This window comes from Cucurbita pepo, chromosome 2, assembly GCF_057944985.1.
Source record: "Cucurbita pepo subsp. pepo isolate OVF chromosome 2, ASM5794498v1, whole genome shotgun sequence".
NCBI lineage: Eukaryota > Viridiplantae > Streptophyta > Magnoliopsida > Cucurbitales > Cucurbitaceae > Cucurbita > Cucurbita pepo.
Window position 1 is genome coordinate 15389277 of NC_141799.1, and position 23363 is coordinate 15412639.

General features: G+C 35.5%; 4 protein-coding genes across 12 annotated transcripts; 1 reads left to right on the forward strand and 3 right to left on the reverse strand.

Annotated features, from left to right (window-relative positions):
• Positions 1 to 1654: 1654 nt before the first annotated feature.
• Positions 1655 to 2909, reverse strand: LOC111789387 (chaperone protein dnaJ 8, chloroplastic). The gene is made up of 3 exons (XM_023670146.2): positions 2531 to 2909; positions 2370 to 2438; positions 1655 to 2058 (listed from the first exon to the last, which is right to left on the reverse strand). The coding sequence occupies exons 1-3, from the start codon at positions 2756 to 2758 to the stop codon at positions 1876 to 1878; spliced, it is 480 nt and encodes a 159-aa protein (XP_023525914.2). The 5' UTR covers positions 2759 to 2909; the 3' UTR covers positions 1655 to 1875.
• A 2800-nt stretch (positions 2910 to 5709) lies between these two features.
• LOC111788628 (putative leucine-rich repeat receptor-like serine/threonine-protein kinase At2g24130) lies at positions 5710 to 9624 on the reverse strand. The gene is made up of 2 exons (XM_023669032.2): positions 6975 to 9624; positions 5710 to 6630 (listed from the first exon to the last, which is right to left on the reverse strand). Exons 1-2 carry the CDS (start codon positions 9622 to 9624, stop codon positions 6176 to 6178), a joined length of 3105 nt encoding a protein of 1034 aa, XP_023524800.2. The 3' UTR covers positions 5710 to 6175.
• Positions 9625 to 10313: 689 nt separating this feature from the next.
• On the reverse strand, positions 10314 to 17244 carry LOC111788629 (Protein kinase superfamily protein). Of its 8 annotated transcripts, none has more exons than XM_087121718.1 (21): positions 17115 to 17244; positions 16637 to 16864; positions 15601 to 15855; positions 15073 to 15197; positions 14797 to 14841; positions 14594 to 14675; positions 14438 to 14506; positions 14186 to 14356; positions 14025 to 14090; positions 13803 to 13871; positions 13579 to 13701; positions 13446 to 13498; positions 13023 to 13253; positions 12019 to 12113; positions 11816 to 11922; positions 11688 to 11744; positions 11185 to 11340; positions 11061 to 11109; positions 10909 to 10961; positions 10759 to 10820; positions 10314 to 10672 (listed from the first exon to the last, which is right to left on the reverse strand). In XM_087121718.1, exons 2-21 carry the CDS (start codon positions 16793 to 16795, stop codon positions 10618 to 10620), a joined length of 2082 nt encoding a protein of 693 aa, XP_086977844.1. In that variant the 5' UTR covers positions 16796 to 16864; positions 17115 to 17244; the 3' UTR covers positions 10314 to 10617. The 8 variants fall into 8 exon arrangements, 6 of the variants coding, with proteins under 6 accessions (XP_086977844.1, XP_086977845.1, XP_023524802.2 ...); XM_087121719.1 differs by having other exon boundaries at positions 11703 to 11744; positions 11816 to 11925; XM_023669034.2 differs by having other exon boundaries at positions 11816 to 11925.
• A 1176-nt stretch (positions 17245 to 18420) lies between these two features.
• Positions 18421 to 23121, forward strand: LOC111789263 (ubiquitin receptor RAD23b). Of its 2 annotated transcripts, XM_087121532.1 has the most exons (13): positions 18421 to 18664; positions 18823 to 18920; positions 20004 to 20165; positions 20284 to 20322; positions 20399 to 20508; positions 20600 to 20644; positions 20940 to 21117; positions 21191 to 21325; positions 21409 to 21483; positions 22099 to 22146; positions 22240 to 22349; positions 22612 to 22690; positions 22793 to 23121. In XM_087121532.1, the coding sequence occupies exons 3-13, from the start codon at positions 20007 to 20009 to the stop codon at positions 22907 to 22909; spliced, it is 1095 nt and encodes a 364-aa protein (XP_086977658.1). In that variant the 5' UTR covers positions 18421 to 18664; positions 18823 to 18920; positions 20004 to 20006; the 3' UTR covers positions 22910 to 23121. The 2 variants fall into 2 exon arrangements, with proteins under 2 accessions (XP_086977658.1, XP_023525748.2); XM_023669980.2 differs by lacking the exon at positions 18823 to 18920 and having other exon boundaries at positions 18422 to 18664.
• Positions 23122 to 23363: the final 242 nt, after the last annotated feature.

A 23363-nucleotide genomic window follows, 5' to 3' on the forward strand; every position in this document is an offset into this window, starting at 1 on the left:
TTTTTGTTTTTTTCTTAAAAAAATAAAAAGGTAATTTCTTGATTTTCATTTTTCAAAGGATCCACAAAAAATTCGGAGAAATATTCCACGCCCACTTAGCCTCCTTTTTTTTTCTTTAAGTTTTAAGATAAGTCTCTCAATTAGCTTTATTTTAATATTGTTTCATTTATTTAATATTATTTAATTATTTCTTGTGTACTAATTTCCCTTGAGATAAACGAAATTACTATGGAAAAGATGACGGAATTAAATATTGATTAGAGGAATTAATAATTCATGGTGGCGTGGTATTAATTAAAAGTTATTAACTTGATATAAATATGCATTAAAAAATTAATTTGAAGGTGTCGTATGAGGCTTGGATTTATTTTTTATTTTTTTTATTTTTTATGAATAATAAATAAATAAATAAATTTCCGTGGATAATACATTTCATCCAGAGAGAAAGAATAAATAAAAAGTGAAGATTTGATGTATTACTTAACTTTTGACTATTGTATTTACTTTTAACTTATTTATTTATTTATTGTTTAATTATTATGAAATAAGGATGGAATCTTTGAACTGAACAAACGGAATTGTCGACCTTAAAGAGATATAGATGTAGAAATATTACTATTTTAAGAAGGGAGCAAAAAAAAAAAAATAGCCAATTGAATGATGAAGTATTAAACAAAAGTTAAAAAATGGAATTGTTGACCTTAAAGGAGATATAGATGTAGAGAATATTATTATTTTACGAAGAAAAAAATAGGCTATTGAATTACGAAATATTAAACAAAATTATTATTGTTTCTTAAAATTTCATGGATTAATTCTTAGAATCCCCGTCATCATTCTCTGGGTTTTCTTCCTTTAGTGATCTCAGGCATTAAAATCAGCTGTTTTTATGAAACAGGTTATCAAACTGTGTTGGCAGAGACCTTTCAAAGGTGCATAAAAGAGTACATTGCACATTTTGGTCATCTTTAATGGTTTCATTTATTTATGGCTTTGGCCAAGCCTAAAGCTAGTCCAACAGCCTTAATGGGTCTTTCCAAACCCCAAATTCTTTTGAGAACAAATTGGCAAAAACAAAATTTATGCTCCCTTTGGGTGGGTCAATTGTGAGATCCCAAGGCCCCTACAAGAAAGGGGTGAATTGTGAGATCCCACATCGAACGTTATTTTATGAGGGGTGTATTTACAAGGGGTGTAGAAACCTATGGTGTATTTATAAGGAGTGTAGAAACCTATCCCCTATCCGACGCGTGAAAATATAAAGTAAAAAATATCTACCGACATTGAGCTCGAAGGTTGTTATCCAAAGGGAAAGAAGATAACCAGGGGTCTGATTAGACTTCAGTAAAGATACTGGTAGGCCTAAAAGCTTGAAAGCATGAACCGATTCACTTGGGTTGAGTTGGGCCGAGCCCATGTGGGCGCGCAGTTCACACGCCCACAGCCCAATAAATCCAATTTGCCTTTTTTTTTTTTTTTTTTTTTGGAATTGAAAATATTTTGTATTTCGCTACCACTCATACAAGATAGTTGAGGTTAAAGTTTTAAGTAATTTTCTTTTTATAGAAAGGCATTAAAATAATTGAGCTTACCAACTTCACAATCATTTAATATCTTAAGTAGGACAAAAGATAAGACAGAAAGGGCCCACAAATTCGAAAGGGCATCTTGAAAGCCTTTTCACATTATTATTATTAAAACCCAAAGCCATTGTCTTGAGCTTATGTACAAAAGAGGATACATCAAGACAGAGCCATTCTTCAATCTCTCCCTATCCAAATTATATGCACAAGCAACCACCACCACCATTGGATGATGTTGATAGATTAGGGCTCAGTTCTATGAACAAATTATGTTCCTTCACACCAATTTCATTTAAATGTACGGGTTTATATGCGACGAATAATCTCGAATCCCTGCGCCTTCCCATCCCATCCATTCCTCCCACAAATCCCAATCCGGATCCCCCATTCCCCTCATCGGTTCATCACCCCCGTCATCGTACGTCTCGTACGTCTCGATTGGCATTGATATTCCTCTTATATTGTTCATCACAATCTGTTTCAGACGCAAATATATATGACATTAGTTTTGTATTGTGATTGAACTAAACTAACATGAAAATGATATATGCAACAGATAAGTATACCGATTTCAATATTAGATAAACCGATGTGGATCTGATTCAAACACTCAATTGACGCCTCGAATTAAAAATACTCCGACAAAAAATCATAATCAATACTATACCGCGTTTGCTGCTCAATTATTTTTAAGAAAACGATTCCAATAATTGATCCGATTATTAATATAATATATATGCAATAATGGAAGAGGATAATTAATTAGTTAGGGCTTGGATCACGTACATCGTAGGCTTCATTGATTTGGTGAAATTGCACTCCACAATTACTTCCTTTGCATACATCCGGATGATACTGAAAAAACGATAAAATTCAAGGAATCAGATGAGGAAGTCCACAAATCGAGAAAGAATAGAGATACAGAGAGAGCGAGAGAGAAATCGAACCTGAAGAGCGAGTTGACGGAAGGCTTTTTTGACCTCAGATTCAGAGGCGCCAGGCTGAATCCGAAGAGTCCGGTAAGGATCAGCCATAGAAGAAGAGGAATAAGAAGAATAAGAAGCCCTAACTTGATTCCTCGAACTCCGATGTAGCTTGTTCGCCCGATTTCGTTGGCGAATCCAAGACGAAGAACCAGTCCGGGCAATGAATCCAGCAGTAGAAACAGACGCCATTAACAACAACAAGAAGAAGAAGAAGAATAGCTTCAAGAACAGGATAATCGGAGGCAAAAGCGATGCAAAGATGGATATAATTGGAGAGATCGTGAAAGAGGAAGAGCGAATTAAATAGAAACGAAGAGGAAGAGGATTTTAGATACGGAGGGTGCGGAGAGGCGAGATCGTCGGTTCTTATCCAGTGGGTTAATTTTAGAGAGAGAGAGAAGATGACGTGTCCCCTGGAGATGGCGTCGAGGAGAGAGAATGGTGTTCTTATCTCTTATCTTTGTTTCTATTATTGGTCCTACTCATCCCCAACTCATCTTTTCCTATTTACTTTTTTCCTTTTCCTATTTTCTTTTCGCATATTCACAATAAAAATTATTATTATTATTATTATTATTATTATTATTTTGGATAAAGTTAGATAACTGGAATAAAATTCAACCCTCTATTTTTAGGTTGAATTACACCCCGACTTTAAATTATCCACTATTTTATCTTTTTAAATTAACCATAATAACTAATATTCTATTTTCAGTTGATCTAATTAAAAAAATTTCAACCCAGTGAAACTATTTTTAGAAAATTTTATCAAAAAAAATTAACTCAATCCAATCCGAATTAAAAGGGATAATGGGAATTTCGCAAAATTAAAATCTAAAATTTAGTATTCCATTTATTAGAGGGAAATTCAAAGTATCAGAATTATTAAATAAAATAAAATAAAATAAAAAAAGAAAAGTAGTGGATCAGATAAACCGAATTTGATTTAATATTTTAGAAAATTAGAAGTTAAAAGAGAGGAACTGTAAGACGTGGCGGTCAGGAAGACACGTGGCGTAGGTCGCGTCTTTTAATGGTCTGAAAGGAAAGGGCCAGACACGTCATTGCGCATTCAAATCTGGTGCTCTGTCAGACTCAGAAAAAAAAAATGTATTTAATATAAAAGAAAAAGGAAAATGAGGTAACCGAAGTTTTCAAAAATGGTAAAATAATTATTAGAATTAATTAATCATATAATAAAACAAAATATTGTAGATATTTGTTTATTTGAACTATAAAAAAAAAAAAAAAAAAACATGGGACAAGTTGCATTTAATTTTTACAAATATTATTTTAATTTTGAAAACCTATCTGTTATAAGATATTTAAATGAAAATAGAAAGGATCAAATTGAGTGTCAAAGTCAACAAGTCAAGTTGGAGTTGGCAATTCGAAAATTAGATATTTATTACGTGGTAAATGACATTTAAATTGGATATATTCAAACGTCGACGTTTTGATGTCTTATCCCTTCGGAAATTATATTTCCAATTTCAGATCTTTTTTCCTATTGGCTGCCACATGTAGATTTTTACTTTTATTATTTTCCTATTTATCTCTAGCGACTAGTGGTCAATTTTTCATACTTAAATTATATACTATCAAAGTCGTTTTTCTTTAATATTATTTTCTACGTATTTCCTCTCTCACGTTTTCTAAAATATTTTTCTCAAACATGATTTGAAACTCGTGCATATGCCGACATTGTCTATGAAAATATGAATTTCACACAGTTGGCTAGCTTGTTGGATTAGAACAAGTGTTCTTTGTATATTATCCTCTTTGAGCTTTCGCTTTCGGGCTTCTCCTCAAGACTTTAAAATGCGTCTGTCAGGAGAAGTTTTCCACACCCTTGTGATTTGTTCTCCTCCCCAACTAATGTGGGACATCAAGGCTTTAAAATGCGTCTGGTAGGAGAAGGTTTCCACACCATTGTTAAGCGTGATTTGTTCTCCTCCCCCAACTAATGTGGGACATCACATTGTCTTAGTACCGTAAGAGTGTGACTGTGACAGGCAACTCTTCTCATATCTAAAAATCATATCCTCTCATCTTGCCAATTATTTCAGCTCTAAGATTAAGATGGAGTCACTTATGATCGTCCTAACAAATAAAATTAATTGAAAAATATGAAAGAAAAAAAAAAACACTTTTTTATAAATATAAATAAAGGGATTGCATTAAAAGAAGCACCACACGTTGAATCCAAAAGCAAAAAAGGTTAGAGCTTGAACAATCCTTTAACATTATTCAAAGAAAAACAACGAAACCCCATAAGAACTCACAACGAAAAGATCAAAACAAGTAGAAACAAGAAGAGATGAGCAGCAAACTAAGTTTAGACACAAACAAATTGGAAGCTGCGTTCTTGTTCCTGGCCTTCCCCGGGCGGCGGTTGATGATGGAGCCGCCTGCGCCGACGGACCTTCCCCCTCCTCTAGCCCGTAAAACAACCCATCCCGCCACCGTCAAATGCTCTTCCCCGCCGCTGTCGCCGCCACCCGGAGGGGTCACAAGAGGAAGAGAGTTGATTGAGTGATTGGAATTGGAAGGTAAAGAAGAAGCATCGGGAAGTTGAAAGAAGAATAAGAGGGAGATGAGGAGGCATGCGTATGCTCCCATCTTTTTCTTCTCTAAAGGATAGCCGTAGGCATATAAAACAGAGCACACCAATGTTCTGTTCATATTGTTATTATATTATTCCCAAAGCTTTTCTGAGTTGTACTTCAACCAAAGGGCTCACACTCTCAAACAACTTATTATTCAATTTTAAATATTGAATTAAAAAACAAATTTCTCTTTTTATTATGATGATTTTTATCCAATAATTTTTGGATTTCAAATTTTTTATTTTGATAGTTGGTTTAAGTCGGTATCAAAGAAGAAATAGTATTATATTATCTATTTTAAAGTTAATTAGTTCATGTGGTCTTAGGTATAGATTTTGTATGTTTGATGATACGTGTCGATTTGTGAGTTCATATTGATTGATTCTATATAAAAATATGGTATCAAAACACGTGATAATCGAGTATTATACGCATATGATTAGAACTTCAAAATAAATCGAGTATTATACGCATATGATTAGAATGGTTCGATCATCGTCCAACCAATTATATATATGTGAAAGAAAGTGAAAGGAGGAATAAAGGTAAAAAAAAAAGCATGTAAACCAAGAATCTTTGCCTACTTGATTTCTCTTTGCAATTCCTTCCTTGTATAAGCTTTTGATTGGTTTATGTTTTTGTTCTAAATAAATTTAAGGGTCTAAATCGTACATGGCTTCTCAATTCGGAACCAAAAATTCAGAATATTTCCAAATTTCTGATTATCGTTCCTTCATTTGGTTGATTTATGCAATAAGACAGCAAAGAGACAATTTCTTGAACGCAAAATTCAACGAATTCGGATAAAAAAAATCATTATGTTTCCATCTTTCTTTAACGTATGGCGTTATGGATTTCCCCCCAACCATCGATCCAATGGTCGACAAGTCCCCATTCAATTGGGCGCCGCAGAAGATTTGGTCGCCGCCCACATTCGCCATTTTGGTCATTCTCAAACCCCAATACTTCCCGAGTGGAGCAAATGGGGAGGCCATTATTAGATGTTTCTGTCGATGGCGATTTGTGGGGAGTAATTGGAGTCGTCGCCAAGCGTGGAGGAAGAAATTCCAAGTGATGAAGCAAATGTTGTTGTGGTGTCGCCATCATTAAGATATCTCTTCAATCGATTCAAGTCATCGGCAGCATCGAGCATTGTGGGTCTCGTGGAGGGAGATTGTTGAGTGCAGAGCAAACCCAATTCGATTAGCTCTCGGATTGCCACTTCCCACATTTTCTTCATTTCAGGTGATTCATCTCTCGAATCTCTCTGTAGACAAGAATCCACTACCTTTTCTACTCTGCTGTAGTAATGACTCTTCACCCACTTATGTAGATTAAGCCCTTCAACGAACATGTCGTCTATTGGTCTTTTTCTTGTCACCATTTCCAAAACTAGAACTCCAAAGCTGTAAACGTCTCCTTCCATGGATGCTGATGAACCAAATCCGTATTCTGCGTCGAGCATAGAGGTAACATGAATAATGCACTTCACGTGTTTGATAAAAGTCCTAAATGAAAAATGGGAAAATGGAAGGTTGTGGTTTTGATATCTCTCTTTCTTTCACATTTTAAATCGTTGTGAATACATTCAATGATCAAATTTGTCATAGTTTCATAGCTTATCAACCTCAAATTTGTCAATGATCTTAAGCTAAAACTCTGGGGATGATTATGGAGATGGAGAAGCAGTAGCTTTTCTCGACTCTGCTAACTTACTTGACCCTCTTGATTATAATGAGCTTGGAATGTAGATGAACTGAAAATGAAAATTTTTCGGTTTTTTTAGAGAATTATACCTGGTGCTATATATCCAATTGATCCAGTTAGCATGCTTGCAGTTGACTTTCCCATGTTTTCAGCAGCTGCACCACTTCCAATTCCAGGAGTCATCAGCCTCGAGATTCCGAAGTCGGAAACTAGAGCTGTCATGTCGTCTTTTAGAAGAACATTGCTCGGCTTTAGATCGCAGTGTATGACTCTGACTGGAGAGTGGTGGTGAAGGTATGCCATTCCTTCAGCTATATCACTGCATATATTTACCCTCTGGATAAGGCTTAAATCTGAAGAACCAAAAGCCAAGCTGGCTGGTGAATGTTGATATAGATGCCTATCCAAGCTTCCATTTGCCATATATGGTAGAACTAGAGCTTTAAAATCTGGTAGACTACAAGCTGTTATTATTCTTATAAGGTTTCTGTGGCGAATTCGCTTCAAAACTTCACATTCTCTGCTGAAGCTCTTTGTGGAATTTCCAGATTGCGTGTGTAAAACCTTAACAGCTACTGTTGTTCTATCTGGAAGAACGCCTCGGTAGACTCGTCCATAGCTGCCTGAACCGATTAGTCTCTGTTCATCAAAACCTCCTGTGGCTTCTGATAGTTGCCTGCTTGTTATTCTTGGAAAATTGTGTGTAAAATCTGGCATCTTGGATCTCCTTGATGACTCACTATTTCGGTACTCACTATTTCGTACCGAAATAATCGCTTTTAGATGTAGCCAAGCAATCCCACAGCATAGTGTTGTTAAGAATGATGATATGCATATGATTAAGATGAATATAGTCAAGAACAGAGGTGACTGAAACCGATTTCTCTCGCCAGAACAGGTTCGTATTCCAGGAACTGTTCCACAAAGTAGTGGATTGTTCATAAATGACAAAGGTGTAGATGATTTGAAAAAACCCTCTCTTGGAATCATTCCTTCGAAGTTATTGAATGAAAGATTCAGATAGGTGAGGGATTGGAGCTTACCAAGACTGGTTGGAATCATACCTGACATTTTGTTTTTTGAAATGTCAAATGATTCAAGGTTCTCAAGTTCACCTAGGGAATTTGGAAGGTGACCTTGGAGGGAATTCATTGAAAAATTTATAAACCTCAGTGCAATACAACTTGATATCTGAGGGAAGATGCTTCCGGTGAGGTTATTGGACGAAAAGTCGATCTCTTGAACGTTTTTCAGCTTGCTAAGCTCAATGGGCAAAATTCCTTGAAGATTGTTATGAGAAAGGTTAATAAAAATTCTTATCTCTTGCAAGCCTATTATCTCTCGAGGAATGCTTCCTGACAACATGTTGAAGGATAAGTCCAGCTTATAAAGACCTGTGCACTTCCCCAATGCTGAAGGTATTGTTCCTGACAAGAAGTTGTTGTTGAGAAACAGATAGTTCATCTGAGACAAGTTTCCAATACTTTCTGGGATTTCACCTGAAAGTTGGTTGTGAGATAGATCCAACAAACCAAGATGTTGTAACTCGCCTAATGCTTCTGGAATGCCTGAAGTAAAGAGGTTATGTGATAAGAACAGCTGCTCCAATTTAGACAACTTGCTTATGTCTGCTGGAATTGTTCCATTAAGTAGATTTGATGTCAAATTCAGCCCTGCAAGTTTGGAAAGCTGCGCCAAACTTGGAGGGATTGATCCAAATATCTGGTTTTCCTGCAAAGACAAAACTGAAAAATTGACTCCCAGATAGCCAATAGAATCAGGCAGCCTCCCTCCAAGCCCCATCCCAGCCAATTCAAGCTCCTCTAAACTACTGCAGTTTCTAAGCGACATAATGAACGGTTCGAGATTGGTATTTCCACCATGGCTTACCATATCATTATTTGATAAATGAAGGAAGCTAATTGCAGGCAGGTTTTCCACGAGCACCGAAGGTAGTTCGCCTGAAAGATGATTATATTCGACGTCCAAGTTATAGAGTGATGTGTTTGTTAAAGAAAGAGGAAGCTCTCCATTGAACTGGTTGTTGTAAATATTGAGATTCCACAGATTTGGACAATTTCCAATTTCTTCTGGAATCCTTCCTGTCAGGAAGTTGTTGGAAAGGTCCACATTATGCAACGACGTGCAATTAGAAAAGAAAGAGGCTGGAACTGTCCCATTTAGCTTGTTCAGCATAAGGCTTATTACAGTAAGTTTGGACAAACTAGCAAGGGAACTCGGTATGGGACCTTCTAATCCGTTGCTACTGAGGCGAAGACGACGAAGATTTTGAAGAGAGAATAGCTCAGAAGGTATTCCCCCGAACAGATCATTATTGGCGATTTCCAGTATTCGAAGACCGGTGAGATTGGAGAGGAAGGGTGAGATGTTTCCCACAAGTCCAAGGTCAATGAGAGTGAGCTTGGATACTCGGCGACGATGTCGATCACAAGCAACGCCGGTGAAGTTGCAGACATGAACAGGGTGGATCCAGTTAGCGAGAGCGGAAGTGGGATCAAGAATGATGGAGTTCCTGAAGGCCAGGAGGGCTGCTTTATCAGAGAGCAAGGAGTTATGGTGAAGTGTAAGAGTTGGGGTGAGAAGCAGAGAGTGAAAGAGGAGGAGAAGGAAGAGAGGTCTGAAGAGAAGACAGAGGAAAAGAGGTGTAAGCTTACCTTCTTCTCTCATCATATCATGCTTTACTACTTCGTTACATTGTTGTTGTTCTTCCTGTTTCATGAAGAATGAGAAAGGGAAGGGATTAATAAGGGGTAATTAGTGGTGGGGGGGGGGGGGGGGGGGAAGTGGGTATTAGAAATGATGAAATGTGAGACTAAAAATGGTGTTATTATTATTGTGTTGGCTCATCTTTGGCAATCAGTCTATGATGATTAGATTTCCACCCATCAAATACCTAAACCGATATTCCAGAAAACAGAACTGTGTATGAAGGAATTGAAGAGAAAGTGATCAAACTTTGTGGAGTTTGAATAACAAAAATTGGATGCTGACTGGTCAGTGGGCTGGTGGCTGCAACATGTAATATAATCTTATATATATATATATATATATATATATTATTTATTTATTTGCTGAAAATTCTCTTTTAAGCATCTTAAGTATTTTTAGCAAATAAATACAAAATGATGAAATCACTACTCTTTTACTATAATTTTTATTTTCCAATAATTATTCACTTTGAAAATATTTATAGTGGTGAGAATTAAAATAGTTTAAAACAGCTTTTTTTTCACTGCAATAAAACTTTATAGAGAATTAACGTTGTTTTTAACAAGTCCTTGGTATTTATTTAATAACAATGAATAAACGTGCTTTGGTCAACAATATTTTATTATTTTGTATTTCAAATAAAATATTGTTCCAGACAAATAAATATTTACCACTCACAAAATAAATAAGGACATCCATCCAATCAACTTTTCCAAAACTTAAAATTAGCTTCATAACTATACTAACAATAATTTCACTAAATCTGCACAGTTTTGCAGGAAATGAGTTCAAATGTTAAGTAGAGATATCAAAAGTATACCCATTCTGACATTTAGTTTTTCTTTTCTTTCCCCCCTTATCTCTCTATTCTATTGTACACAGAATTATTTCTTTTTTTCCTTCTAAAAGTGCATTCTACATATATTCATATTCAATAGCCAAATAGGACGCACCAAATTCAAACCCTGACACGTTATGAACTTCAAATAAATAGATCGACCCTTAGCCTGCATTGTTTGATCTTAATCTTTGGATTTCATCTCTGGCACGTAATATCCTACACATGAAGAACTCGAGCTTTAGGATAACCATTTTGAGCTACTAAATTACTGAAGCAATTTATGTTTCTGAATGTGAACTTACCTCCACTGTAATTCAGTTACTTCGTTGAGTAAATCCTTTTCCCTTTCATGAGCTGCCTCAAGCTGCAAACAATGATCTCCTCTAATTATCCAACACCAAAATGTAAATTGTTTAATGGTAAGCTCGAATCATGAGATGTTTCTTACATACCAAAGATTTCTCGGTTGTTATCTGTGCCGATGAGACATCAGCCACACCATCGGCTGAACATTATAAAAGAAAAAAAGAATTTAGATTGGTGTCAACTGAAATGAATATGACCCTACCTCTTAAGGGGAAAAGGATAAACTCAAAAGTCAAACCTGGAAAGTCTCCGATTGAGATTTGCCTCATTAGATTCAAAATATCCTCCTGTTCCAACAAGGAACGACAGACTAAATTCAGCATTTGACAAGTGACGATGCTATATTAATTCATTAACCATACCCGTTGAACAATATTTGTCTGCAAAACAGAGTGCAACACTGGAAACATAGAAGATCTAGTGTTAATTGGTATAGCATCAGATGAGGGTAGAGGTGTCAGTAGAGGAGTTGGTAGATTAGAAGGTAGAAGAGGAGTAGCAGAATTTGAGGTAATCACCTGCATAATCGGCATCCTGGTACTTAGGAGCAATAAACTTATTAAATTATAAATACAAATTGCACACATCAAATAACTTTTTTCTCTCGTCGCATTGCATAAAACACACTATAGCCTTATGAAATGTATGATTTCCAAAATGAATCTATCAGTCCTTTTTTTGATTCTATATATATATATTTAACAAGTTGTAGATGTAGAATAAATTAAAATGCAGACCACATGCTTTACACCTCCAGAACTTACTTTTGAGCATGTACATCTTACAATATTACAATACGAAAAGAATTAAGAAAAAGAAAAGGAAGAAAAAAAGATCAAATAAACACAGCCAACCATATGCTAACCTCAAAATTACCAACCTGCATACTGTGACTTTTTTGCAGAAGAGGGGGTGCAACTGCCTGAAAAGAAACAGACAAATTAAGTAATGCAGCCTACAAGAAAAGGAATATCCTCAGATTATTGAACCCACCTTTTCTACATCAACATTCTCCGAAGTAACTTTGAAACGCCCTTTCTGCTGAATAACTGGTACCTTTGCTTTCTCATCCTGTTCCTCGTCATTTGTTGCTGGACTTACTACTAAAGCACAGCAATCAGACGTAAAAGTAAGAACTTATAACCTACAATCGCAATCAGGAAAAAGAAGTTCTAATCATATAGCTAAAAACATACATGTTGACTTCGGATCTTTAGAATAAGAATCAGAAAGCACATCATCTATAGCTTGAGAAGTTATTCCAATTGCAACACTCTTTTCTGACTCGTAACTGAAAATTCATTTATTCAAAGCGATTCATCATGAACTTCCAATCATAAATATCAGAAATGGAGACCAGGCATCACGATTAAACACACCCTGAAGGGGATTTTTCTTTGAAAACATTGACATGAGCCAAAGTGTAAAAAATAATAATAACAAACAAGTTGATAGCACTGTCCGTTCAGCAAATGAGCCGAAGTGTAAAATAACGAAGATGCAAGTATAACACTATTAGGCTTTTAGATTACATGGAGCTATTTTATTAATGGCAGTAATAGGCTGAAAGAAAAGGGAATAACTCTTTCCAACCCCAAAAACCCTTACTCTACCTTTTAAGAGAGGAGATTATTTAGCTTTTGCTAATACATGCTAGGAAGATCAAGAATTTATGCATTAAATAGTCCTTATCCTACATGCTTAGAGTTGAGCACAATCTTTCGGTGCTGATGATAATCTTAAGCATGTCTGTGCATCCAATTTACGTCTTGTTTAACAATGTAGATAAAGAAGGTATAAACCTTTCTGAAGAACCATAACCGGCTTTTGATTTCGGTGCCGACATTTTCTGCTAAGAATATTCCCTGGTTCTTTCAAATCTAACAAAGAAACAAGTTCTAAAACACTGTATGTCTTTCCAATATCCAATGAACACAATAAGGAAATTCATGGACCAACTCAGCTTACCTCTTCAGTGGAGTACAAAAACGTATATTCATGCATGCACAAAAATCATGCCAGCAATATTTCTAGAAAATATTACTAGAATAAAGACAACACCATAGGTCACAAGAATGAAAATAAGTAATGTTTTGGAGACCCATTAAACAGTAGAAACTGTAATAGCCATAAAAAAAATTCACACAAACAAATTAGTAAGTAAACTCTTAAAATTAGAACTGAATATACAAAGACAAACCTCTCTCTTCTGTTCAGAGGTGAAGTGGTTTCTTGTTGAACGGTGTTATTGGAAGAAACATTTCTTTTATGTTGACTAGAATTAGGAGTACTCCCCAGTATTCTTTTGCTGTTCTCCAAAGGAAGCTCTTCACAGGAACCATTCTCAGTTTGATTATCATTGCGAGGCGAAGAATGTTGTTGGGAGCAAGGACCAAGAATTGCTGAATCATTCATAGATCTTTTACCATCTCTGGGAAATAAAGAAAAAGGCTGCTGTTAATAAACTCTATCAGACTAGTGGACTTATAACTAGGAAAAGCCTTATAACGGGGATAAAAAACAAGGATTTTCAAATCCATTCAAAAAACATGAGATAGTATATTATTGTTAGACTAAGAAAATATTAAATTACTAATATATAAAGTAAAGATAAATTATATACAATGAATCATTAGCTTTCATGGAGGGTAGTCTCCGCAACATGCCATTCTCTTCCTGAAAGTGCAATGAGGTTGTTATGCACCAAAATTAAAATAAAAAGATACTGAAAAAAGGACAAGAGTATATTAACATACAGTATCTGAAAGTTCTGAAGAATTTTGATATTGTAATTTCCTTTCTTGCACATCAAGAGAAGATAAGTTACTGGAGCTCCCTACTTCACTGATTTCACTTATGGATTCTTCAAATTCCTGAATCTAATTGAAAAATAATAATAATAATAGCAAAGATATATCATAAAATGTCAAAATCATCTACGTTGCAAATAGAATAATTGGTGATGAAAAAATTATAGTACCAGAGATGCCTGAGCCTTTAAATCATCAAGATTGAAATTCCATCCACTGATTCCTCGTTTATATTCATTCTGTTTCAGAAGTCATAAAAAAAGAAATGTGAAGCCCAGGAAAAGAAAATACAACTGTATCCAAGGACCCACTCTGCTGAAAATTGTCGGCTGCCGCAAAATCAGGGCACAATTAGTCAAGGATACAAACACACGTGAATAAAGAATTCAAACCTGAGATAATTCTTCCTTCTTTCCATCTGGCATTTTCTTTTGTGCAAGCATATCTTCTTCCTTTCTCTGTGATTAAAGGGTTGTTCTTAATAAAAAAAACTAGTAACAATTACAATAAAATAGAATTGTGAGTGTTCCTATAACCAAAATAAAATTCCAACCTTAAGTGCCTTTATACGATCACCAAGAACAGGTAGCCCTTCCAAAAGGGTACGTGCAATATAATCACTTGATCGGGCTTGCCTAAAAAATGAATGCTTTAGCAGTTTACTTGCAGAAGGTCGTTTTGAAGGATCTTTCACCAAGCAACTCGCAATCATCTGCTTAAAAGACTGAAGAGAAACAAAGGAACAAACATTATACAAATCTTCTCCAGCTTGAAACACGTTGTAACTCCAAACAAAAAGACTTGCCTTTGAAAATTTTCTGTCCCTCTCATAATCAAGGCCAGGGGGTGCATTTTGCAAGGTCATCATCAATACCTACAGTTACCATTTTATCAATATGTTCAACTCTATGAAACTTTAAAAGATCAAAGTAACAGCATATAATATTCAATAATAATGCACCTTCATCGGAGGATATTTTGAGAAAGGAGCATGACCATGGGCAAGCTCTAAACCAGTTATAGCAAAAGACCAGATGTCAGCCCTGCCAAAAATATTGTCGACCAATGTTAGTAAGTAAGTTCATGAGGGAAAGAAAAGACAAAAGAAGAAAAAAAAAAAAAGAAGAGAAAATCATGAAAGCAATACATAAAAACAATACTAACTTGAAGTCATAACCATTTAATTGCTCCATAACTTCAGGTGCCATCCTTGAATAGAGAGACAACGTTTAATTAGGAACAAATTGATAAAACTGCTTTGATGGGAGCTCAATATCCATTCTATTACACAAACTATTTTTTTCAGTAGAAACGGACAATTTTGACATTGTATTCATTCCAATAAAGGGAGCATAAAAGCTCTGAAATGATTGAAACATGACAAAACTAGAGAGACTCAATAGGTACACACGGACATATTAGTACAAAATACAAATATACCAGCATGGTGTGCCCACGAATGTATTCCGCACACGTTGCCTATCACCTGAGTCAAAAAGGCAAGCAGAAACACCAAAATCCCCTAGCTTGATTGCACCACGTGAATCAATAAGAACATTTCCTGCCTATAAAATATGAAACGTAAATAAATAAAAATAGAAGAAAACGAAGCTATCATCAGATGAGGGATCAAATAATAAACCATTAAGATTAAGCTCATTGTTTGAAAATAACAGGCAAGTTCAATTAAAAATTAAGCTACTCTCTCTTCCGCTCACATCCAAATGGATGTGAAAAGAGAAGCTTTGATCGGTCATCCATGACATTTACTCTCCTATTCTTTTCTTTTTTTTTCTTTTTTATATTTTTCCGCTCATCATCCTATGTTATGCAGTTTCTAAACATGAGAGAATAAAAAACAATCTATTATGGAGACACTAGCTAGAACCTGAAAAAACATGGCAATAACACACCAAAAATTACAGGAGGGACATGATACAATTCATATATAAGACCTTAGGTTCTCACTTTTATATCCCGATGTATATGTCCATGATTATGAAGATATTCAACTCCCTTCAACACTTCTCGTAATATTGTTGCTATCACCACTTCCTCGAAACCATCAGGATATGCAGCCTTCAATATGTGAAGACATGAACCTCCAGACATGTATGGCATAACAATCCACAAATTATGTCCATTGACAAAGGAGCAGTGTGATTTAAGAACATTTGGGTGGTCAACCAAGATCATTGTCTGTACTTCACGATAAATGCTAACCTGTGACAGAACAATTAAGTTGCGAAATGTGTCGCAACATGACATTGATTGGACTAAGAGTTCAAAATATCAAATGTGAGCGCTTAAAGTTTTCCTGTCATGCCGTTGTCACATTACATGGAAATGCTACATAAAACCTAGAAGAAGTGGGATAAAATCAACATAGTTCAGTTACACAGAAAACTTGGACAGAGATTCCCTTCAGTCGTGAATGAGTAAGAACATCTAATTAATTGAAGTCGTTTTCTTATTTTCAAATCTCGGATTTTTCACATCGTTCATATTATAATGTTAAAAATTACATGTCAAATTGGATCTCACCAATTTCAATGAATAGAAAATTTACTCCGCAAATAAATCGAGTCGAATCTTCCCTACCATCCAACTTTTTTGAACAAAAATAAAAAATAAAAACAAGGTAAAAGATGCCCCTCAGATAAGAATTGTAAACAGAGAGTTCTAGTACATTCACGAGTCAGAGGGATAAAAAAAGTAAAGCTCGAATCAATTCTTTTATCAGGAAAAATCAATTTTGCTAAATCAACCAAATTTGATTCCCCGCGGACTTGTAAAAAGTCAAGTAATAGAACCAGTCAGTCGAATAGGAGCTAAACTTCCACAATTTTTTCACTTAATAACGAAAACAAAAAAAAATTGCAATTCAAAGCAATTGACTACGTTTTTTTTTTTTTTTTTTCTCTCTAAAATCAAATTGCTTAGCCATAGAATACGAAAGAAAAGAAAGAGAAAATGCATATAATGAATGCGTAAAAAGGAGTACCAGATCACAATTCTCACGCTCAAAATCGAGGATCTTGATGGCGACGATCTCATTAAGAGGTTTACAAAGAGCACGGTGAACTGAAGCACTCACACCCTGCCCAACCTCCTCGTACAGAACATAAGAATCTTCCCCAATCGGATAAGTCTTCTTCTCCATCTCAAGGCCCTACTTCTACTTATACAACAGCTCAATCAATCAAACAAGCAACTAATCGACCTACAAAACCTGCAAAACAAAAGCGATAAGCACAATTATGAATTCAGCATAAATCCAGCCAAAGAAAGAAGGTAAAAGAAGCTCGATTACAGAGGGAAAACACAAAAACAAGAAGCTAAGGTTGATCGCGCACACGTCTTTAACGGAATCGAAAAGATAAAAAAAATAAGGTATAAATAATTGGAGAGAAAAAGTGCAAAAAGGATGAAAAAGGAAGGGAGATTGATTGAAAAGGCAATGGCATTGATGAGAGGATTACCAGTCCGAAGGATTTGATTTGGAAGGTCGCTATTAGCTTTCTCGTGAATCTTGGGGGAAAAAAATAGGAGAGAGAGAAGATCAGAGCTCTGATTTTTTTTTTTTTTTTTTTTTTTTTTTTGGGTCTGTGAATCTGAATGTTTTTGGTGAAATTTCTTAGAGTGAAAGATCGGGAAAATATTTTTGCGCGAAGAAATCGGATCGTCCCCTTAAATTTCTGGAGAACGAAAGGTTTGTATGGATTTGCATGCAAGTCTCCCGCCATTCGCATCCTTCGGTCAAACCTCGGGTCGGGTTGGTACCCGACTTTTCTTTTTTCCTTTTTTTTTTTATTTTAAAAAAACATCCCAAATTTGTTATGAATTAATTTGGAATTAATTTATAATTTGAATGTTCTTTTCCTAAGTTTATTGTTTATAATACTAATATTTTGGTGTCAAAAAAGGAAAAATGAAAAAGAAAAAAACTAATTTTGTGTTATAAAAATTAATTGAAAACTTTCTAAAGTAAAATGCTTTAATTCTAATAATACTAAAATATTAAATTAAATAAGAGAAATATAAGGAATCAAAATAATATAAAATCAACATGACTTCAAATAATTAATTTAATGAAAAAGCATTTTGTATTTATTTTTAATAAAAATGCGTGATAACTACGTAAAATAAATTTAATATTTTAAGCAAAAGATTGGGGTCATGACCCATTCGTTTATTATTATTATTATTATTTTGCCACATTATATTTAACATATAAGATATTATAACAATAATAGGTTAGAATATAAATTTTAAAAATTGTCAGATAGATCTTATATTTTTTTTTTTTGTAAATAATAATTAAGCTTATTGAATTTTTTAATTTTGTGCCAAGCAAATTATTAATATATTTGATAATTTCTTTAATTCGCAAATTAAGTAATTTTAAAATTTTAAAACGCATTGAATACCTATATTTATGGTACATTATTTAAAATTTTAAAATTTGTTAAATAATTTTTTAGGTAGATAAATTTTAAAGTATTCCATGGTTTACAATTTCAATATGAAATAATAATTTTTATCTGGGGTCGATGAGTTCAGTAGCCAAAAGCATCACTAACTTCCCAAATAGCACGAGGTACGTAAAATTTCGTCCCATGGGCACGACTAAATTCAAATATTTAAAACTATGAATTTTAAAATCAACCAATTATAAAGTGTCAAAATAGTATTAAAAAAAAAATAATGCTAATTTATACGGAAAGCATCTTAAAAAACAGAAAACTACCCCCCCCCCCCTTTAGTCACGTGCAGTGCTCATGACCATTGTTTCAGATTTTTAGTGCGAAATAGCAAAAGGTAGTTCCCAAACTCGCCGGTCGCGGTCTTCTTCACTGCCAAATCTAGGGTTCTCTTTGGTCTCTGTTGCGTTTCAGGTGCCTTCCTACTGAAACGCCGTCGTTTTCGTCCCCTATCCTTCTTCCCCGTCTGGTAATTCGTTGAAATGAAGCTCACTGTGAAGACCCTCAAGGGAAGCCACTTCGAAATTAGGGTTCAGCCCACCGACACCGTAAGTTCTAACGTTTCTTTTTTCTTTTTCATTAATCTCCTCGATTTCTTCATGCGACTATTTGGGATTGTAGTTAATTTATTAATGTAGCTGAGTACGCAAGCATTGACCCAGCTGGCAATCTTCAGCTTTGTTTAATTGTTTTTTTTCTTCTTAAGAAATTGTGATTATAGAATTGGAACAGTGTGAAACTAGTGGAGGAATTGTTTGGAATTGGAAAGATCCTAAAATTAGGGCTTCGTGTGTTACTTAATCCGTAAGCTGCTTTTCTTTCTGAACGACGATCACAATTATTATTATTATTATTATTAATTCTGCGTGATCTGCTGGATTTGCATTGTTTGAACACGAGTTGGAGAAGTCTAAGATATCATGCAGTGCACTGTTCTTGTTGGGGATGCCGTTTTAGCTGAAGATTTTAGCAGGCATCTTTAATTATTATTATTATTTTTTTTTAATGATGCAACTTTAACCCTCTGATTGGAACTTGGATGCTAGGAAGTTTAAGAAATGAACTCATTATTTTGTTGGAACAGAAAGATTTGAAAGGAATGGAATTAAATTGTGCTTGGATTGTAGCTGGAAAAGGGAAAAAAAAAAAAAAAAAAAAAAATTAAATAATAGTCTTACTTATATAGGCTTTTAATCTTGATTTATTAATAGAAAGTTATAATATGACATGGTTAAATAAGCATTTTACCATCAAATTCTATGAAATCCTTCAAAATCCGATGGTTTTAGTTTAGAAAAGTTTTAACGTAAAAACAAGATAAATCTCTTTGATGTGATAACAAACGTTGGAGTTCATTTTAAATCTGTTATGATGTGAAATAACTCGAGATCTTAGTGTAACAGCCCAAGCTCACCGCTAGCAGATATTCTCCTCGTTGGACTTTCCTTTTCGGGCTCTCCCTAGCAGACACGTTTTAAAACCTTGAGGGGAAGCTCAGAAGGGAAAACCCAAAGAGGACAATATCTGCTAGCGGTGGACTTGGGCTTGGGCTGTTACAAATGGTATAAGAGCCAAACACTGGGCGGTGTGCCAGCAAGGACGCTGGCCCCTCCAAGGAGGGTGGATTGTGAGATCCCACATCGGTTGAAGAGGGGAACGAAACATTCTTTATAAGAGTGTGGAAACCTCTCTCTAACCGACACATTTTAAAACTGTGAGGTTGATGGCGATACGTAACGGGCCAAAGCGGACAATATCTGCTAGCGATGGTCTTGGGTTGTTACTCTTAGGCAACCAAATAGAACATAAGCATTTTTTGTTTTTTTTGTTTTTTTTGTTTTTTATTTTTTTAATTTAAAAATTATCATTGTGAAATTTTTGGTGAAGGTGATGGCTGTCAAGAAACATATTGAAGATATCCAAGGAAAGGCTAATTATCCTTGTGGGCAGCAATTATTGATACACAATGGTAAAGTTCTAAAAGATGAAACTACGCTGGCAGAAAACAAAGTATCTGAAGAGGGTTTCCTAGTTGTCATGCTCAGCAAGGTATCTTTGGTTCTATAATTTTCTAAATATAAAAAGCACATAAGAAAAGTTTTTATTTTGGATTTTAATGGATGGCTAAAATGTCAAATATGATTACGCTCATTTGTATGCATAACAGAGCAAAACGTCTGGCTCAGCAGGGCAGTCATCGACTCAGGTAATATTGCCTATTTTTGTAACTAGGTGTTTATTGTTCTCTAATGTTAACCACCTCTGGAGCCTATTTATTGCAGACTGCTCAAAACCCACCTGTAGCTCAACCAATTATAAATTCAACTCCTCCTACCCAAGTTGCACCATCTTCGACTCCTGCACCTCAAGCTCCCGCACCAGCCCCGCCGTCGTTAGTTTTTCAAGAGTGATCTTCTTTTTGCATTTTCTCTCAATTTGTTGAATAATTATTATCCATATGCATTTTTTGTTATTGTTTCCAGTGCCCCTAAGAACACTACATCTACTTCAGACCGGGCGACAGATAAGTATGGCTTCTATTTCCTTTTTGACATTTTTTAACTTCAAGAGGCAAGAATTGCTTAGTAAATCAACCATCTATTTTTATAATCCTAAAACTAGGCTACGATATTACAAATGTCCAATCTGTTAAAAGCTCTACTTTGATAGGCGTTCTTGATTATTAACTATTGGGACGAACAGCTCATATTACATAGCTATGTGCAATATGTTTCTTCTTCTTTTGCTTTATTTATAAATGAAGCTCTTTGCCTGTTGGTGAGAAAGTTTCTCATTCTTTCTTTTGGGGGGAATCGTTTGCAGTGTGCAAACAGATACGTACGGTCAAGCTGCTTCAAATTTGGTCGCTGGTAATAACCTGGAAGAGACCATTCAACAAATAATGGATATGGGAGGTGGCAACTGGGACAGAGAAACAGTTGTTCGTGCACTAAGAGCTGCATACAACAATCCAGAGCGTGCAGTGGATTACTTGTACTCCGTATGTCTAAATCATACGTTCTTCGAAACCTGGTCTGGATATGTTCAGTCACTAATGGTGTTTTTTATTTCAGGGTATCCCGGAATCTGCAGAAGTTGCAGTACCAGTGGGTCGTTTTGGTTCTGGTCAAGCCACTGGAACTGATGGATCCCTTCCTGCACCTGCCTCTGGAGCACCCAACACAGCCCCCTTGAACATGTTTCCTCAGGTATGTTTGGATGCATGCTTGAACAGCGTGTTTCTTTGTTTGCTAACATTCACTAATTTTACTGGGTGACAATCATACTGGAGGCACTTCCTGCTGGTGGCGGCAGCGGTGGCGGCGGTAATCTTGGATCTCTTGAATTCCTTAGAAACAATCCACAGGTAACTAATGAAGCATCATTTATGGGGGTTTCCTGATTGGTAAGCTCATTAGCTTTCTTGACTAGATATCTTAGTGCATGGGGTTTAAAAACCGGTTGGTTGGACTTTGAAGTCCTTTTCACCTAATGGCTGTGTTAGTTTGCATCTTTTTACCCATTGTGTGAGGTCCCACATCGGTTGGAGAAGAGAACGAGTCCCAGCGAGGACGTTGGGCCTCGAAGGGGGGTGGACTATGAGATCCCACATCGGTTGGGGAGGAAAACGAAACATTATTTATATGGGTGTGGAAACCTCTCCCTAGCAGATGCATTTTAAAAACCTTGAGGGGAAGCCCAAAAGGCAAACCCAAAGATGACAATATCTGCTAGCGGTGGGCTTAGGCCGTTACACATTGATTCACATAAAATGTATCTGTTAAAGGTTCACAGACATTCGATCAGAAAATTCTGCATATGAATTGCATTAGTACAGCCATATCATTCCATTACATGTATATCATTTGTACAAAGGCCTAAAATCATGTTTTGCTTTATTTTGTATGGATTATGGATTTCATATAGAACTAATTGTGAAGTTGTTACTGAATGAGGTTTGTTATCATTGTTCACATTCTAGTTTCAAGCCTTGCGGACGATGGTGCATACAAACCCTCAAATCTTACAGGTCTACACATCCTTCTGCTTTGCAATTTAGTTAGTGGGTAGTTATAGTCATGGTTTTTTTCCCAAGAGTTAAATATTTTGCTCCTCATGGCAGCCCATGCTTCAAGAACTTGGAAAGCAGAATCCCCAGCTTTTGAGACTCATTCAGGATCATCATGCAGAGTTCCTTCAGTTAATTAACGAACCTGTCGATAATTTTGAGGGGTGAGTCTTTACACCGATGTCGTCTGGTTGATATTAAATCTTGTTAATTTGAAACCTCCTAGGTTAACTGCTCTTTAGATGGGTTTGATCACGCACATATAATTAGAAACCTCTTGCCTGAAGAACAAGAACTGTTTCTGGATCTGGTTTACTCGAGATGTTGTTCGTCGATTGATTATTAGTTCATCAGCCGAACTTCTTTTGATGTGAGATTGCTGCATCCATCTGTAGAACCATAAACTGTGTTCTTTCTTTCTTTCAGAGAGATGTTTGAACAGGCTGACCCGGACATGCCTCATGCCATTAATGTCACTCCAGCCGAACAGGCAGCCATCGAACGAGTATGAATGAACTCCTTTATAATTCCTGAGGTGCCTTCTTGTTTTTCCCTCTTCAAACTGGATCTGTGTGCTCAAACTTTTTGTGCTTGTTCCCTTGCATAGCTCGAGGCGATGGGATTCGATAGAGCCTTAGTCATTGAGGCATTTTTGGCGTGCGATCGCAACGAGGAACTAGCAGCTAACTACTTACTGGAGAATTCTGGAGATTTTGATGACTAACCAACAAACAAAGAATTAATGTTAACCGCACTGTATTCATTATTTTTGGTGCTAAGGTGAATTGGTATCCTTGTCAGCATATTCTTCTTCACTTTTTGAGTCTTCTTTGCATTACATTTTATATACTGTACTAATAAATAGGAAATTTAATTATTCTCTAGTATGGTCAGAATTGGTATTTTATGTTTTATTGAAAGCTCATTTGTTGCTAACTGGTTGGAAATATCAACTGACTATGCATCATGGTTTTGGCACGTTTTATGAAAATTTGAACTTTTGACTTCGAAATATACTTATCTAACAGACTTAAAACATCATGGAAGCTCGTTTTTTCAGACTATAAGTTTTTAAGTCAGTTCTAGCACAATAAGTCCTTAAATTTTTAATTTTTAGTTTTATATATATCTCGATATGTTCTACAATTTTTAGAGATTATTAATGTATTGATCTGTTA